This window comes from Monodon monoceros, unplaced genomic scaffold (assembly GCF_005190385.1).
Source record: "Monodon monoceros isolate NGI ecotype Baffin Bay Population unplaced genomic scaffold, NGI_Narwhal_1 Super_Scaffold_18, whole genome shotgun sequence".
In the NCBI taxonomy this organism is placed as follows: domain Eukaryota; kingdom Metazoa; phylum Chordata; class Mammalia; order Artiodactyla; family Monodontidae; genus Monodon; species Monodon monoceros.
Genome location: NW_021703774.1, coordinates 169,746,885 through 169,765,974, shown reverse-complemented (window position 1 = coordinate 169,765,974; position 19,090 = coordinate 169,746,885). Strand labels below are relative to the sequence as shown.

The 19,090-nt window shown below is 50.2% G+C and overlaps 2 protein-coding genes across 2 annotated transcripts in view; one reads left to right on the top strand and one right to left on the bottom strand.

The window, feature by feature from the left end:
- KAZN (kazrin, periplakin interacting protein) overlaps positions 1-19,090 on the top strand; it is a 471,267-nt gene that overhangs the window by 280,981 nt on the left and 171,196 nt on the right. The gene's annotated exons all lie outside the window — the stretch shown is intronic.
- Positions 9,495-9,877, bottom strand: LOC114898465 (60S ribosomal protein L39-like). The gene is made up of 2 exons (XM_029227979.1): positions 9,753-9,877; positions 9,495-9,543 (listed from the first exon to the last, which is right to left on the bottom strand). The coding sequence occupies exons 1-2, from the start codon at positions 9,875-9,877 to the stop codon at positions 9,495-9,497; spliced, it is 174 nt and encodes a 57-aa protein (XP_029083812.1).

Genomic DNA, 19,090 nt, shown 5'->3' with positions numbered 1-19,090 from the left:
CACACACACACACACACACACACACACACACACACACACACACACACGGGTGCGGGGCTGGGCAGAAAGCTTGTACCGATTTAATGTCCTTTTCAGAGGAGACAGCAATGGTGTGATAGGCTGGCCACATGGCACAGCTTTCAGAACGATCTCAACTTCAAAAGACACGAAGAGGGGGCATCCCTGGTGGCGCAGTGGTTGAGAGTCCGCCTGCCGATGCAGGGGACACGGGTTCGTGCCCCGGTCCGGGAAGGTCCCACATGCCGCGGAGCGGCTGGGCCCGTGAGCCATGGCCGCTGAGCCTGCGCATCCGGAGCCTGTGCTCCGCAACGGGAGAGGCCACAGCAGTGAGAGGCCCGCGTACCGCAAAAAAAAAAAAAAAAAAAATACAGCAAGAGGGTAGGAACTTGCATCCCCAGCCTCTAGTACATGGCACGTAGCGGCCACTCCGTAACTATTGGTTGGATGGAAGACCCTGTATCCTTGGCCCTAAAAACCAACATGTCCCAGAACTTGCAATGCTTCAGCATCTGATTGCATCTCCCAGACTGCCCCTTGCTCCCAAGAGTGGCATCAAAGCTTTTAGCTGACAATGCATTTGGATTTGGGGCTCAGAACCTGCTCCCCCCACAGACAGTGGAAGGAACTGTGCTCTGGAGATCAGGAGACACGGGTTCCAGCCTTAGCTCTATACTAGGTCACTGTGTCATTTAGGGTTTGTCGCCTTCCCTCTTGGTGACTCAGGTCTCCCATCTGTGGGTGGCTAAAATCATCAGAGGGGGCATCTAAGAGTGGATGCTGAATGAGGGGCTTGGGGACCCAGCAACAAGGAACACAGAATGTTCTACTAGGTCAGGTTCCCAGGTGGGATCAGGAAGGCAAGTTGCCAGCCAAGGGTCAAGGCACCTGGGACCTTTGGGCTGTGGCCACGTCTGGCGATGTGTCCCCTCTCAGCCCTAGTGATCCTTTTATAGAACCCCTTTACCCTGGTGAGCCTACAGGCATTGCCAGCCTCTGACCTGATAAGGATCAAGGCCTTCTGCCTGGGTATTAGGGTCACTGAGGCCTGTGAACTTGAATCTGGGCTATGAGGAATGATTTGAAGGAAAGAAGCCATTTTCGGTCCCAGGCTCAATCTCCTTTTTCCAAATGTGGGATTGGGAGGCAAATAGGAAGGGACCGAATGACTACCGAGCACCTGTGATATGCCAAGCCACGGTCAGGTGCTTTAACTACATACGTGACTTCCTGTCCACATGGTAGGTATCAGTGTCCCAAGAAAATTGAGAGAGAAGTGCAGTTTTTTAGCCAAGATCATGAAACCAGGATTTGAACCTCCTTTCTCCTTCCCACTCCCCTCCCTTCCCCTCTCCGTCTCTCCCCCGGGCCCCTGTAATGTCCCCAAGACACCACAGCCCCTGCTGCTCCCTCAGGGGATGAGAGCAGCCCCTTAAGAAGCTCTGTCCTCATTTCACTCTCCCTTTGTGACCCTGGATTTCCGCCCTGGGCGTTCAGAGTGGCAGGTTCTGACCGCCCTCTCCCCTCTGCCAACAAAAGCCAGCCGGTAATCCTACTTTCCTGCCCGCCCCGCTCCATCCTCCAAAGTAATGTCTTTCTTCCCACATTCTTCCTCCCCTGCTCCAGCCCTGTGGCTGCTTTCAAATCAGGCCAGTGGGACTTAGGCCAAGTTCATCAGGAAGGCCCAAGATGGTCAGCGAGGCAGAGGCTGGTGACCTGTGTGCTCCTGGGGCTCACTCTGGTTTGCTCACCCCGGTGGCTGCACCTTCGAGTTTTGTGGTGCTGTGGGGGCTGCCAAGAAGAGGGGGCAACGTCAGAGACTCCAGAGACAGTATTCCTTCTCCAGATCAGAGCTGCTTCTTAAGGAGCCATCGTCACTCCTGCCCCATGGCCGGCTTCGAGCTCCCCTGCGAGATATCTTTTCAGATGCGTTTGGGGAGGAGCTAAGAGCTCTGGCTCTGCAGTCAGTCCTGCCGCTTTGCATGAGTTGAGGCCAATCAGTGACTCCATGTCACCATCTGCAAAATGGGCACAATAGCAGTTACTACTCAATAGGGTCATCAGGAGGTCTGCATGCCTGTAAAGAGCTTAGGCACAGGGTCTGGTTCACAGGAAGGCCCTAGCAAGTGGGTGCAGCTACTACCCACTGAAGTCTATCTGGCTTCTTCTGTTTTCTGGAAATGGGATGGCACCAGAAGGGAGGGATGCTGGCATGGTTGGTTCAGAGAAGAAAGTCTTCCTACCCAGACTGCCGTGATTCCAAGGTTAGATACAGTGTCCACTTGGGTATGTTGCACAAACTGTCCATAAATGTGTTCATTCAGCAAATAATTGAGCATCTACTCCATACCGGTCACTGTCCCAAGGGCCAAGATACAGTGACGACAAGACAAAGACGGCCCCTGTCCTCAAGTTGCTCACTGTCTGGTGGAGAAAGACAACCAATGGGCAAATGACAATCATTAGCAAATGATCTCAGAGGTGGAAAAGGGCTATGACAAAAAGAAAACACAGTCATCAGTTGGTGGCGACCGGGGAGAGGGGCTGCTCCAGGTGAGGTGGTGGGGGCCAGGGCTGACATCTCACTGAGACCTGGACGGAGAGAGGAACGTGGGCACGGCAAGGACAGGGACAGAGCAGTCAGGCAGAAGGTGCAACACGTGTCAAGGCCCGGAGGTAGGAAGCAGCTTGGCTTAGTCACAAGACAAGGCCAGCAGAGATCAGTGACTGAAGTCCAGAGTGGGAAAGGATGGAGCTGAGGGTGGAGGTAGGGGGCAGGGTTAGAGCACGCCCTCCATGCCATTGTTGGGCCTTCAGAGCTTATCCAAAGAGCAAGGAGAAGACAGCGGAAAGTTCTAGGTGGGGGGGCGTCACAAGGTCTGACTGGTTATAAGTCCGGCTTTTGGGTGGAGACCAGATAGACTGGGAGTAAGATGGAGGCGGGGGGGGGGCCACTAGGAAGCTATTGCAATGTCCTCGGAGAGAGATGACGGCGGCTCAGCCCAGGGCGGCAGCAGTTGGGGTGGAAGCCATTGGATTCAAGATACATTTGGAGAGGAAGCCAACGGGGCCTGCTAGTGGGTGGGTCCATCCAAGTCACACCCCGAGAACAGCCACAGCGGGAGAAGCTCCCTCACAGCCCAGTGTCCAAGGTCAAGGTTCAAGGGACTATTAAATCTGTGTTCCCGTAGCTGCCTCTCTTTAGGGTGGCACGGGTTCAGCCTTGTCTGTCTCCCAACAGACAGGGCCAGCATATTTGAGGAGAGTAGAATGACACAGGGAGTTACGAGGATGGCAACCCTTGGATCCCCTCTCTTCAGAGTACGGTGAGGGTCTCCAGCGGTAGCAGGCACCTTCTGCTAAAAAAAACTGATAAAGGCAATTTACTCAGCTGCATATAATATGCACGTGCAGAAGCGACCGACTCTCTGGGCCCGATAGGGACACAGGGACCAGCCAGGCTCACAGCACCTGGAAAGCCTGTGCTAACAGTCACGTGTCTGCACTTAGACTCATTGCCTATCCAAGGATGCTGGGGGCAAACAGGGACCAAGGACATGCTTTGATGGACACAGTCCTTATAGGCTAGAAAATCTGAAGTTCTGAGAACTGCGATTTTTTTTCATCTTCCATGTTATTTCCAAAGGAAGCCTAATACGCAGCTGGAGTTAGAAAAATCCAGGCCCTTTTACCAGCTTTACAGCCATTCGGCAAGATGGCGTCATCGAGCCCAGGTGAATGCAGCAAGAGTCCTTGTCGAAACTCAGCGAGAGAAGGGGGAGGCCCACCCACGGGGAATGAGGGGCGTGGACAGGTAGACCCCCTTGGAGCAGAAAACGTCCTGGTTTTGTTATTTTGTCGTCATTTGGGGTTTAGAACATTGAGGCAGTTGTCCTTGTAGACACATAAATGATAAATAACCCTTAGGATGCCAGGCTTAGGAGATGCAAGAAAAAGAAAAAAAGAAGAAACCACGAACAACTGCTGACAGCACCTGCACCCTTGTTAACTCAAACGCAGGATCCAAGCTATACTTTTCCAGGAAGGAGGCTGTGAAGTGGCAGGTTTTGTTCAGTGGCCCTGCAGCCCACTGAGCGCCAGCTACCAGTACAGATTTCCCTTTTGCCCCAGCCCTGCAGATGGGCACCCTCGGGCCTTGGCAGCTGGGCGGGCACCCCTTTTCCCTGCCCGGGGGCGCTCCTGCTTTGGCTGCAGGGACAGGCAGGCTTTGCCGTGGGCACTCGGAGGACTAGAGGTCAGTGCGTTTGCCAGATGCGCAGGGAGAGGATGAAAACGGGAGGCTGAGACCTGCTTGGCTGTCTCTTGGTGACTAAAGATAGGACTGCTAGAAGGTGACGTGTGAATCTACTTGCTGGCCTGTGAAAGACAGGTGCGCATGCCCTCCACTACCCCTGGGTACAGGCTTTGTAAAAAGTTGCTTTGTTTGAAAATCAATTTTAAAACATTGTACCAGAAACAAAATGTAATTTACAAAATTGCAATCCTATTAATCTCACATGAATAGGTAACATTTATTGAGTGCTTACTCTGTAGCAGATGCCGTTCTGAGTACTCTACGTATACTTAAGGCACTTAACCCAATGAGGGAGGCAGCGTTATTGCTCCTTCTTACAATGAGGAAGCTGAAGCCCTGGGAGGTTAAGCAATCTGCTTAATGTCGTACAGCTGGGGCAGGATTCCGTCTCAAGCTCCCCCTGTCCCCAGTGCCTGGCACCCGGTAGTCACCCAGTGACTCGTTATGCTAGGAGGAAGTTGGCTGGTTGATTGATTGGTTCGCTGGGTGATAAGCTACCTGGACCGCTTAGGCTACAGAATTGATAGGGGCCCAGTCTTGAGTCGGCAGACCCAGGTTCCATCCTCAGTGCAGCCATTTCCTGGCTGTGTGGCCTTGTGGGAGTTACTTCCCCCCATGTGCCTCAATTTTCCTCATTCATAAAATGGGCACAGGAATTGCCCTACTTTGGGTTGTGTGGATCAGGGGAGAGAAATGCATATAAAAACCTGCTGCATGGCAGCTGCTCTATAACGGGCACTGCGATGCTGCATTCCTGCTGTCGGTGCAGCACATCAGCTTGCAGGATTCGACCTGTCTGCACACGCTCCAGGTCACAGCACAGACAGGCTTGTGTGCTGCATGTCGGATTCCCTGCTGGAGAAGCCACTGCTCGGGTCTCTCCATGTGCAAATGGAGTTGTTTTCCGTCCATCCCAGATTAGTGCATCTTCTGCAGGTGCCACCAGCCCCAAAGCCAGCTGTTCCCTGGGGGGGCAAGAAGTGCACTTTGAGTAGGAACAGTCCTGCTGGCTTGTCTTGCTGCCACCTGCAAAACAGAACCCAGTCCCAAGGGCCTGCACTGGAGAAAGAAAGGTCCCCAGGCCCACATCCAGAACATACTCCAAGGGTCTGCTAACCAAATATTAATGATAAGGATGAAGCAAATACCTCATGCAAATGTTCCATAACAAAATAACAGGGGCTTCCCTGGTGGCACAGTGATTGAGAGTCCGCCTGCCGATTCAGGGGACACGGGTTCGTGCCCCGGTGCGGGAAGATCCCACATGCCGTGGAGTGGCTGGGCCCGTGAGCCATGGCCGCTGAGCCTGCGCGTCCGGAGCCTGTGCTCTGCAGCGGGAGGGGCCACAGCAGTGAGGGGCCCAAGTACTGAAAAAAAAAAAAAAAAAAGAAAATAACACACCACATGAATTCGGCTTACCATTAACTGCCCAGTGGAACTTGGATGTGAACGGTGGACAATTTAACAGTTGATGTGACTGTCTTCAAAGTATACTGGTTTTTTTTCTCTCTTTCTCACTCTTTCTTCCCCGAGCAGGGTGACCTTCCTAATTGCTTTGCTTAAGTGGATGTTAAAACTTGTTTTCATTCCTTGACATGGTTGACAGAGTTGGGTCTGGAGCAGGTCACCAGGAACATGCCTGGTAGCAAGGCTCAGAAGTGAGCCATGCCGAAACACAGCTACATAGACCAATGGAACAGAAGTGAGAGCTCAGAAATAAATCCATGCATATCCGGTCAACTGACATTTCACAAGCGAGCCAAGAATACTCAATAGGGAAAGGACAGTCTCTTCAATAAATGGTGCTGGGAAAACTGGATATTCACGTGCAAAGGAGTGGAAGTGGAACCCTCTCTTACACCACTCACAAAAGTTAACTCAGAATGGATTAAGGATGTAAACATAAAACCATAAAACTCCTAGAAGAAAGCAAAGGGAAAAAGCTCCTTGACATTGGTCTTGGCAACGGTTTTTTTGGATACGACACCAAAACACAAGCAACAGAAGCAGAAATCAACAAGTGGGACTACATCAAACTAAAAAGCTTCTGTACAGCAAAGGAAACAATGAACAAAAGGAAAAGGCAACCAACCTACAGAATGGGAGAAAATATTTGTGAACCACATATCTGTTAAGGGGTTAATATCCAAAATATGTAAGGAACTCACACAACTCTATAGCAAAAAAAAAAATCCAATATTAAAATGCGCAAAGGACCTGAATAGACATTTTTCCAAAGAAGACATTCAGATGGCCAATAGTTATATGAAGAGGTGCTCAACATCACTAACCATCAGAGAAATGCAGCTCAAAACCCCAATGAGATGTCACCTCACACCTGTCAGAATAGTCTGCTATTTTCAAAAATACAAGAAATAACAAATGTTGGCAAGGATGTGCAGAAAAGGGAACTCTCATGCACTGTGGGAATGTAAATAGGTAGAGCTACTATGGAAAACAGTATGGAGGTTCCTCAAAAATTAAAAACAGAGCTACCATATGATCCAGCAATTCCACTGTTGGGTATTTATCCAAAGGAGATAAAAACAGTAACTCGAAAAAATATACGCACCCTCATGTTCATTGCAGCATTATTTACAATAATCAAGACATGGAAACAACCTAAATGTCCATCAATGGATGAATAAAGAAGTTGTGGGGAATTCCCTGGCGGTCCAGTGGTTGGGACTCCACGCTTTCACTGCTGAGGGCCCAGGTTCAATCCCTGGTCAGGAAACTAAGATCCCGCAAGCCAAGCAGTGTGGCCAAAAAAAAAAAAAAAAAGTTGTGATATATATATGTGTGTGTGTGTATATCTATACACACACACACACACACATACGTGTGTATATATATGTGTGTGCGTATATGCATACATATGTGTGTATATATGTATATGTGTGTATACATACACATACGTGTGTATGTGTGTGTATATATGTGTGTGTATATGTATATATGTGTGTATGTATATATGTGTGTATATATATGAATTCTATTCAGCCATTAAAAAAAGAAGGAAATCCTACCATTTGCAACAACAGGGATGAACCTGGAGGACAGTATGCTAAGTAAAATAAGCCAGACAAACGAAGACAAATACCATATGGTCTCACACATGGAATCTAAAACCATAAGTCAAACTCACAATAACAAAGAGAATGGTGGTCACCAGGGGCTGGTGGGTGGGGAGGTGGGGACGGCAGAGAGAATGAGGAGATTTTGGTCAAAGGAGACAAACTTCCAGTTATCAGAGGAATAAGTTCTGGGGATCTAATGCACAGCGTGGTGACTATAGTTAGCAGTATTATATACTTGAAAGTTGCTAAGAGTAGATCTTAAATGTTCTCACCCATAACAGCAACAACAACAAAAGGGTATTTGTGTGAGGTGAAGGATGTGTTAACTAACCTTGTTATGGTAAACATTTTGCAATATATACATATATATCCAGTTATCACATTGTACACCTTAAACTTACACAGTGCTATATGTCAATTATGTCTCAATGAAACGGAGGGTGGGGGGCAGATAGGAAGGAAAGAAGCAAGCTGTTGCATGGCCGGTGACCTGGGGGAAGTAGCCCGATGCTGAGCGGGAGTCCAGAGTTCATTGTATAGTTCAGCCATTTTGCTTTCGGCCCCATAAAATAAAGATGTCAAAAAGGGCATGTTTATATCTTTTCAGCATCACAGAGTGTAAAACAAAATGTAAGAACTGGAAGTGCCAATGATTAGCTGAAGCATGCAAGACATCTTTAAAATTAAAAATCATCGTGTTCACCGTCTCACTAGTGATTTCATCCTTTTCTAGGGGACAAGCTAGCGACCCTAGGTGCTCACCCCTGAGGGTAGGTGGCAATGAAATAATCCCAGGCTATCCTCAGTCATGGAGCACTTGATATGCCTCCTTCTTCTGAAGATCTGGAAGGAGGGTGTCGCTGAAGCAGAGAAGCTGTGAGTCAAATTGAAGTATTCAATCTGGCCATCCCTCCACTGATGGGTCAACACTCTCCCTCCGTTCCTCCCCCCACCCCCCGTGCTGGCCTTTAGAATGAAGCCCCTGCAGAAATAGAGACACATATGTAGAGAACAAATGTATGGACACCAAGGGGGGAGAGTGGTGGTGGGGGTGGGGGTGGGATGAACTGGGAGATTGGGATTGACATGTATACACTAATATGTATAAAATGGATAACTAATAACAACCTGCTGTATAAAAAATAAAATGAAGCCCCTGCCCCAGAGGAGTATCCTGTCCATGGAGGACGAATGACTCCCAGGAAGTGCCCTGAGACTTTGGGACTCAAGAGTGTGTTCCCTGGACCAGCAGCATATAAGCACCTCCTGGGAGCTTGTTGTTAGAAAAGCAGAACCTCAGACCCCACTCCTGAATCTGCATTTTAACAAGATCCCCAGGAGACGGACATGCTGGTGAAGGCTGAGCTGCTCTGAGATGATGCCCCAGGAGGCAAGTTGAGTTTGAAAAAATGCTCTGGGTACAAAGACAAGGCGTGATTACTCTGCCTGGGCATGTCCTGAACTGCTTCCAGAAAGAAGTATCCTCTGAGCTCTGTTGCAAGGGATAGACTAGACGGAAGGGGTTTAGTGGAGGCGGAAAGGAGAACATTCCAGGCAGGGAGCATGGAGTGAGCAAAGTCCTGGAGGTGTTAAAGAGACAGCGAGGTGTGTGTGGGGGGGGGGGGCACTGCAAATGGAGATGCATTTCCAGAAACCTGGCTTAGCTGTTTCTCACCTGAGTGGAGGGGCACCCTTCCTCTACCCCCATCTCTCCACAGAGCAGATGTGCCCACTCCAGAACCTCTCTGGCACCTCTCTTCGTTGATGTTGTGAACTGGGCTTTGCTCCATCAACCTGGGCTGGGACTCTATGCAATGTGTCACTTGCTTCTGCACTAACTCAGTGCCAGGATTGTGCTGGGCATCTTCCCTGCTTTATTTCATTTATTTTTTTTTAAAGGTTTCACATATTTATTACTGAGCTAGACAGTGAGCAGTGGTGAGGAAAGATCAAGAGGAGTGAGCCGTTCCATTTCTCCCATCACACAGGCAGCTGTTCAGACAGTAGTGATGTTCTGATATGGTAAGACGCACTTGACCTTGACACAGCATAAATGTGCACCACTTCATATGTGAGCGTCCTTATAGACCCAGCTTGGTTCTTCTCCAATGTCTTCTCTTGGAGTCGTACCTGATTTTTTTTTTTTTTTTTGCGGTACGCGGGCCTCTCACTGTTGTGGCCTCTCCCTTTGCGGAGCACAGGCTCCGGACGCACAGGCTCCGGACGCGCAGGCTCAGCGGCCATGGCTCACGGGCGCAGCCGCTCCGCGGCATGTGGGATCTTCCCGGACCGGGGCATGAACCTGTGTCCCCTGCATCGGCACGCAGACTCTCAACCACTGCGCCACCAGGGAAGCCCTGATTTTATTACCAGTTTTCATTTGAATCCATTGGGGAATGGGACGATTCTGCTTTTGTTTCTTGGCCAGGAATCGCTTGATCCTGAAAGTCTTGTGGGAAGACATGGCGAGAGCAAATTCAACCGCACGTATGATGGCGGACAAGAGAAAAGAGGAGCATTTCATTTATTCTTAAGGACAACTCACCCAGAAGGTTCTAGAGAGACAGAATAGCAGAACAACTAAGAGCATGTGCTGGAGCCAGACTGCCTAGGTTCAAATCTCACCTTTGTTCCTTACTAGTAGTATCCTTGGGAAAGTTAAAGTTGTTTTACCTATCCATATCTTGAAGTTTCCTCTGCCTTACAATTGGAAATAATAGTGCTATATACTTTGTAGGGCTTCTCTGAGGATTAAATACATCAGATATAGTTCAGTGCCTTGGCAAATGGTGAGTTCTACATGTGATAGTTTTTAATCACTCTTATTATCCCATTGAACAGATGAGGAAACTGAGGCTCTGAGAATTAAAGTGATTTCTCCAAGGTCACAAAGTTAATACTCCACTACCTTTGCAAGGATTCGCCATGGGCTGCCCTCTCTCTCCCACTTAGCTTGACTTGGAGACCCCTTACATCCTGCCCACAATCTCCTCCTCCAACATCATGCCCTTGCTTCCCACCCAGCGTCCCTCCCACCTAACAGAAGACATCTCATCTCAGATGTGTGCCTCTGCATCTGCTACTGCCACCACCCCTTGGCTTAGGCTGTTTCCTCTGCCCAGAATGCTCACCTCCCCATCTCTGCCCATCCTGACTGCACCTCTGCCCTTGAGACCCTGCTGATGTACCTGGTGGAGGGAGCCCCCTCCTCTACATTTCCGGATGCCCCCTCCTCAGCTGGCCACCTCCACCCCCTGGGCACCCAGAGAGCCAGGGCCACACTTTACACATCCTGGCTTTCTCCCCGCTTGCCTAACATGATGCTCAGTGTGCAGTCAGTCCCCAGCATGGGTGACCCTCCCTCTCCGGATCCTGTTCCTGGCCCGGGGCTCTGTTGATTCAGCTCAGAGTTTCTCAACCTCAGCACTACCGATGTTTGGGGCCAGATAATTCCTTGTTTGGGGTTCTGTCCTGTGCATTGTAGGATGTTTAGCAGCATCCCTGGCCTCTACCCTTTAGATGCCAGTAGTAAGTCCCCTCCCTGATTGTGATAACCCAAAATGTCTCCAGACATGGCCCAATGTGCCCTGTGGGGCAAAGCTGCCCTCCAATGAGAACCAATGAGAACCAGAATTTCCCCTGGAGTGACCAGGATGAGAGAGGGGGTGACTTTAGCATGGGAGGCTGTGGGGGGCAGGGGGGCAGTTGAAATCCCCAAACGTACATGCAGGGAGGTCACAGAGACCGGGAAGGATGGTGGAGATGGTGAACGAGAGGGAGCGCACCCATGTCCTGCCAGCCACGGCCAGGTGGAAATGTGGTCCAGCTTCTGCCAGATTTTGAGACTCTTCAAAAGAAGCCAGAAATCCTGTCTTTTATGTGAAATTCCCTGGTTCTTATTTACAAAACAGAAACAGACTCACAGACTTAGAGAATGAACTTATACCAGGGGGGAGGGGTGGGGGGAGGGATAGACTGGGAGTTTGGAATTGACTTGTACACACTACTATAGAGATAACCAACGAAAAAAGAAGAAAAATTCCCTGATTCTTAAGTGTTGGCAACTAACATGAATTTGTTTTAAACATTGTGGGAGGACCAGAATATGTCTGTGAGCCAAATGTGGGCTTTGCAACCTTTCCTACAGACCAAGCTTCCAACCTATAAGCTTTGGGCGGCTCACACCTGCTAGGCCCACGGGTCCCCCATTCTCTCAGCAGTGGTTTGTGTCTTAGGCATTGTGCACAAGCCCCATGTTAGGGCTCTGGACTACACAGACAGTCTCTGCCCACACAGGCCACTCCAACCCCCTTCTGAAGCCCAATTCCAAAGAGGTGGAGGGTTCTAAACTCCCAAGCGATAGAGAATATGGAAAGTACCCCAGGAAGGGGGTCAAGAAGCCTGAGCTGTCATCTGACTCTGGCACTGATTTGCTGTGTGACCTTGGGCAATCACTCCCCCTCTCTGGGCTTCACTTTCCTCCTCTGTCACGTGCTTGTTGGATGAAGAAAGAGAAGGGTGGAAGAATGCATGCTTTCTGTTCCTGGGACTCGAATGAGTATTTCCTCTTGGCAGCACAGAACCCCACCTGGCTTACCCAGGGCCCAGCGGGCATTCTTGTCCTCAGACTGACCTGGGCAGGGACAAGCTGGTTCCACCTCCCAGCCCAGGAATCCTGCATTTCAGAGCGGTGAGTCTGGGTCATCCTCATGGACTCTTTTCTCTGTGTAATTAGGTTAGCAATGCTGGAGGCTGCTTCACGGGTGGAACCCGCCTTTCCATCACTGGGAAGAGTGAGACTGTTGGCCCCTGCTGGTGCTGATGGCAGAGCTCTGGGTTTGTGAGACCGTCTCCCTGCCCAGAGGTGCTCATGGCCACAGGACGGCTCAGGTGGGCAAGCCCGCACCTGGCCTGTCTACAAGCCCTCAGACAGTTTCCCAACGGGCTCTGCAGCTGAGAGGAGCCTTCCTTAGGCTGATAGGAGCAGAGGGGCTCTGGGAGATCTTTTTATCCAACCTCCGAATTGTATAGATGGGAAAACTGAGGCCCGGGGAGGGAAAAGCGTTGACCCAAGGCCACCCAGTCAACAGAACGAACACCCACATCTCCTGACTCCCTTGTCCTGTGTTCCTTCTCATCTAACATCAGGTTCTCCTGGAAGTGGGCACTGGTGAGATACACAAACAGTGACAGATAGACAGACAGACAGACCCAGACAAGCACTGACTTTGCCCATCACCACCTGTGGCCTAAGACCAGCGGTTGTGGACTCCGTGCCTGGAGCCCCCATGTGCTGACTTACAGGAACGAGGGAGCAGGGGTTGAGGGATGGAGGACACACTGTTACCCTGTGGGATGGAATGGGGGTTCTATCACCAGACCTCCTGATGTTTTCAAAATAAAGCTAAATAGCTGAATTTTTTGGTGTAATTTATCCAAATTTTTAAATGTTGGCAACTAATTTTTTAAATGCTTTTTAGTAGAATACTAGGAAAAGAAAACATACTCACAGGCAGTAAGTGGCTCTAGGTCCACCGGTTTGCAACCTCTGCTCCCTTCTCTTACCCTCAGTTTACCCTGCTTTAAAGTGAGTATCATGGGACTTCCCGGGTGGTCCAGTGGTTAAGACTCCAAGCTCGCAATGCATGGGGGCATGGGTTCAACCCCTGGTCAGGGAACTAAGGTGCCACATGCCTCACGGCGCAGCCTAAAAAAATATTAATAAAAAATAAATAAATAAAGTGGGTATCACGACAGTACCCCCTCTCATAGGGCAGTTGAGGGATTAAATGAGATAAAACCACTAGAGGGCCTATCATACCACTGGGCCCACAGTGAAAGGTAGCTGTTGTTATTTATTAAGACATGGGATCCTTTTCTTAGAAGAAATGGGAAGGGACTTGTTAAGCTTAGCACAAGGCAACTAGGAGGCCCTGAGCCGGAACTCAGGATCTTTCCAACAATCCACGAATCCGAGTGTGTGCTTGCTGTATGCCTGGTGCCCTGGGCATGTATCAGTTTAAAACCCTGTCCCCGCCTTGAATTTACAAGGGAGGTGGGACTGGGCTCACCCAGCAGCTCGTGGGGTTGTCCTTCAACTCCAGGAATCCAAAAGCATCCCTCCACCAGGCCCCTAATCTGGGAGAAACATCCTACTTTCAAAGGTCAGATCTTTAAAAACAAAAAGAATGCAGCTCCTTTCACATTAGACAACACATTTCTGCTTGTTTGTTTTAATGAGAAACTTCAGGGGGAAGATGACAGTCCTTCCACGTAGCTGTTCGACAAATCTGCCTCCTGAAACCAGTTCCAAAGATATTTAAAGGACAATTCTGGGGAAAAAAGAATTTAAACAAATTCTGATTAGTCCCTGTGGGACTAGGGGCCATTGCCGATTTCTGCCCTGAGAACCCGGAGACCAGGGCCTAAGGTTACTTCCTGATGTCCAGGGTGCAGAACGATCTTCTTCCTGAGCTCAGCCCACACAGCGGCCGCTGGGGGCAACGTCAGGCCGGTTCCTGGCTTTGCTGGAGGCCTTGTGGACACAGAGCCTGAGGTGCTGATGGAGGCCGTGCATGCTCTGCCTTCAGGGTGGGAGAAGCCGGAGTCGCTCTGGCTGACATGCCTGAGTTCTGGTGGGCAGACAAGCAGGAAGAGCCTGTAATTACAGGAAAGCGGCCGGGGGCGTGTATGGACAGGCCTCCCAGAGCCCAGGCAGGTGGCCTCCTGACAAGGGAGGCCCCTAGGGTTTGGACTCTGGGTGCAAAAAGCCATCAGGGTGGGGGAGGGGTGGTTATGTAGCTGTGATGCCACAGCCGCTGACAAAATGACCTTGCTCTGCTCCACTGCCTCGTTCCTACCCCGCAACTCAGAAGGACATGAAGACCTAGCAGTCCTTCCTCCAGGCATTGGCAGTGGCCCTCACCTTTATCAGCATCAGGGTTACATGGAGAGGGCTGTTAAAACAGACTGTCAGGCCCCACCCCAGGAATTTCTGACTCAGGAGGTAGGGATGGGGCAGAGAATTTGCGTTTCTCATACATGCACAGGGATGGTGCTGATAACAGCTAGTCTAGGGGCCACATTTCGAGAACGACTGCTCTAGGGCTTCCTGAAGTCAGTCTGCTTGGGCCCTGATTTGCTGTGTGTCTCTGGACAGGTATCTGAGCCTCTCTGGACTTCTGTTTCTCCGAAGGAGAAGCCAGCTTTGTCTTTGAACAGATATACCCCACCTCAGTGCTGAGATGCCTAATTACTACTTGCAGGTAGCTCAGAGACCTTCACATGAAAGGCCCAGGCCTTTGCACGAGGTTCTTATTCCATGGTTCCAACTTGCTTCTGACCACTGTGAGAGCTGTTGCTTTAGGAGAGATTGGCACTTTAAGCCTTAAAGGGACAGGCCAGGCCAGCATCTCCGGGCCTCAGCGCTCACCCTGCCTGCAAGAATATTGAAGCCACTTGCTAGCCTGGTCTTTGAGATCGTTTTGTTTCCTTGGGGCGGGAGGTGGCAAGGGCTCGTCACTGTCCCAGTGGTAAGGCCTCTGTGGCACAGAGAGTCATAACCAAAGTCATATCTACCAGCCGTTCTCCTTTCTCATCTGAATGTCCAAGTGGACCGTGACCTTTCTACACTCGGGAGCCTGTCATCCTTCCCCACAGCATCTAGGGCAGGAGTGGACTCATGGAAGATGCTGAACGCAGGCAGACCCCAAGAAATGAACAAGCAAATAACCAAATGGTTCCTTAACCGGCCCCTCAGCCTGGGTGTTTGGCCCTCTGCAGTTACGTGGGCTTTCGCACTTCTGGTCTCCTTTGTTCCTCACAGGACAGTCATGGGGAGATAGGCAAGTATTCTTATCCCCATTTCACAGGTGGGGAAACTGAGGCCCCCGGAAGGTGGCCCGACTTGCCCAACTTTACTAGTAAGTAAAGGGCAGTTGCAGAAAGAAAAGTCTAGAACTCCATGCCGCAGACCCTCACCACAGCCTCTCCCGAGTCTAATTGGTTTTCTTTTCCATGTCCCTGTAAGAGCCATTCTGCAGGTATTTGCCATGGAGATGAAACTGGGAGAACAGTGATCTAGGAATCCAGACCCTTCCTGGTTCCGGGGAGGGAGGAATAGTTTCAACTTTGCGGAAATTACCAGTCTTCCCCAGGGGCCTGCCTTAGGCCCGCTTGGTGTCACGTGCTGGTACACCCGGGTCCCCATGGCAGGCTAGACCACATGGTGCTTCACCTCCGGAGCCCAGTACTGTGCCTGCTACATGGTTGGTACACAATCGGTATTTGTTGAGCCAACGAATGAATAAATGAAGACAGACGTGGTTGAAATACTGGGTCTAAACTTACCAGCAGTGTGACCTTAGACAAATCCTTCCACTCTCTAAGCCTTGGTTTCTTCAACTGTAAAATCAGAATACTAATAATTTTTATAATAATACAAAATAGTGGCCTAATAATTAAGAAAACTGGCTCTGGAGCCAGAACTGCTTGCCTCTACATCCTAGCTCCATCCTGTTCTACTGGGTGACCTCAAGCAAGCTACTAAACCTCTCTGTTCCTTGGCTTCCTTATTGATAAAGTGAGGATTGTGGTAGTACTTATGTAGTGTCGTGAGGATAAAAATGAGCTAATATGTGTAAAGTGCTCTATCCAATATTATAAATAACCCTTAACAATGATGATTCTATCTCTGTGCATTGGTAAATTAAATTATAACATTTAAGTAACAAGTACCCGGCGGAGTGCCTGGCACAGAGATGGAAGCGCTCAGTAAACAGTGACCATTATTCTTATCTTGGGCACTCACTGGCCCATAGCTCTCTGTGTCTCTTAAATCACACATAGGAAGTGGAGACACGGGGCCTGAAAATTGTGGTGGTGGACATAGTGGCCTCATTCCCAGGAGCCACCAACCCACAGTTGAGGAAGGTAAAGTACCTCCAGTGGCCACCGGGGGCAGCAGAGGTCCCATCCCCAGATGCCCGGCTGAGGGTTCCCTGAGTCCCATGTCCAGGAGGTAATCAAGGAAGGGTTGACTATTCCACTGTGCCCACAGGCAGGCATTCTCCAGAACCCTGACATGCAAGGCATTCCCCCAGACAACACCCCTCACTTCTGAGGGTTAGACTCCCAACCCTGCATTGAACAGCCACATCATCTTGGATAAGTCCCTTTGTCTTCCCTAAACCTCAGTTTTCTCAGCTGGGACATGGGGATACAGTGGTTTGGAGGGTTGAATGAGCTAGAAAGGACAGTCCCTGGGGTGAAGTGTGTGCTCAGTGACAACTTTTTCCAAGGTAGCATGATGGTTATTAGCCCAAACTCTGCAGCCAGACTACATTAAGCTTGATTCCTGCCTACAACACTCATTGGCTGTGTGCCTTTGGGTAAGTGACTTAACTTCTCTGTGTCTGTCTCCTCATTTGTAAAATGGGGATGATAATAATAGTACATGTAACTCTCAGAGTTGTTGGGAGAATTAAATGAATGTCTAAAGTTTTTAGAACAGTGCCCGGCACATATAGTAAGTGCTGTGTAAATGTTTGCCTATTATTATTAGAAGTCATAGTATTTTGGCTGCGTTGGGTCTTCGTTGCTGCGCGCAGGCTATCTCTAGTTGCGGCGAGCGGGGACTACTCTTCATTGCGGTGCACGGGCTTCTCATTGCGGTGGCTTCTCTTGTTGCAGAGCACGGGCTCTAGGCGCGCGGGCTTCAGTAGTTGCAGCGTGTGGGCTCAGTAGTTGTGGCTCACGGGCTCTAGAGCGCAGTCTTAGTAGTTGTGGCGCATGGGCTTAGTTGCTCCACAGCATGTGGGATCTTCCCGGACCAGGGATCGAACCCGTGTCCCCTACATTGGCAGGCAGATTCTTAACCACTGCACCACCAGGGAAGTCCCCAAGTCGTAGTATTTTTGATGTTATTGTTATTTATTCTGAATAAGCTGCAACATTTCAGGTTTCTGCAGAAACCTCCCTGCTTGACATGAACTCCCCAGAAAGAGGCTTAGAGGAGACGGGAGAGATATGGCCCCTGGATGAGGACGGACTTTTTCCTTTTGGTGCAGCTGAGAGTCTAATTTGGGACGCAAGATGGTCTGAGAGAGAGGGCACAGAAGACAGCCGCACTCAGTGAAAACACTTCAGTGCCTGGCTTTGGGCTAAGTTTCTTCTGGCAGAGGTGATCAGGACCTTCACCAGGTCATCTGGGACCCAGGAAAGATCAGCAAAGAATACCAATGAGCCCATGACAGGCGCACAAAGGTCTCCAGCCAAGAAGTCCTCGCCAGGACAGATGGCAGGATGGAACAGGGGTAAAATCCTCCATCCCCCAAGGGCTGAGGTCTAAGTAGGTATAGGGGAAAATCCCAGTCTAATCCTTCCCGCTGCACCTGTGCCCCCGAGTCCTACTGGGATGGCCAAGGGAAGAAGAGGAGATCAGCACGTACCCACTGGTGGCGTCAGCCACAAAGGCATCCCAGGGCCTGCCAGAAGGACTTCTGAGAAATAGATCAAAGGCTGCAGATCTCCATGGAATAGCTGGTAATGCTTATCTGGCTTGGAAACAATGGGCACGTCACTCCGGCCTCCTCCGGGAATGTCCTCAAGCCCACTTTTTCGAGGGTTTACCTTGTGCTAATCACCATTCAAGAGCCCTGCGTGTGCCTCTTCTCATTGAAACCTCCTTCCACAACCCTATGAGGCAGTGGCCACAGTCATCTCCATCTTACAGAGGAGGAAACTGAAGCTTCCAGGGGTGAAATCATTTCTTCTAGATCATACACTAGTGTGTATCAGAGCCCGGATTTGAGTCCTCCTCTCTCTGCCTCCCAAAAATGTGTCCCCAGCCTCCTGGGGTGGGCAGCCTCCAAGATGGCCCTCAGTGACCCCTGCTTCCTGTAGTCAAACCCTCCCATCCAGGGTGGACAGGACCTAGTGATTCACTTTTTTTTTTAATTTTTATTTATTTATGTATTTATGGCTGTGTTGGGTCTTCGTTGCTGCGTGCAGGCTTTCTCTAGTTGCGGCGAGCGGGGGCTGCTCTTTGTTGTGGTACGTGGGCTTCTCATTGCAGTGGTTTCTCTTGTTGTGGAGCACGGGCTCTAGGCGCGCGGGCTTCGGTAGTTGTGGCACACGGGTTCAGTAGTTGTGGCTCGCGGGCTCTAGGGCGCAGGCTCAGTAGCTGTGGCGCACGGGCTTAGTTGCTCTGCGGCATGTGGGATCTTCCCAGAGTAGGGCTCGAACCCATGTCCCCTGCATTGGCAGGCGGATTCTTAACCACTGCACAACTAGTGAAGTCCTGTGATTTACTTCTAATGAACAGAACAGGGAGAAGGTGATGGATGCCATTTCCAAGATTAGGTTACAGAGACAGAGGTTTCCATCTTGTGCACACCCTTTCTTGCTTGAAGCCCTTGAAGCCCTTGAGGGAAGCAAGCTGCGATTTTCCAAGTAGATCTATAGCTCTATTGCAAAGAATGAGGGTGGCCTCAGACCCACAGGCGAGGAGGAGCTGAGGTTCTCAGTCCAACACAAGAAACAGAATCCTTCCAGAGCCACATGAGTGAGCTGGGGAGTAGATACTCCCCAAGGAGAGCCTTGAGTTGACTGTGCCTTTGCTCCCCGGCTGACACCTTGCTGGCAGCCTGCACAGAAATCCTGAGCCAGAGGCACCCAG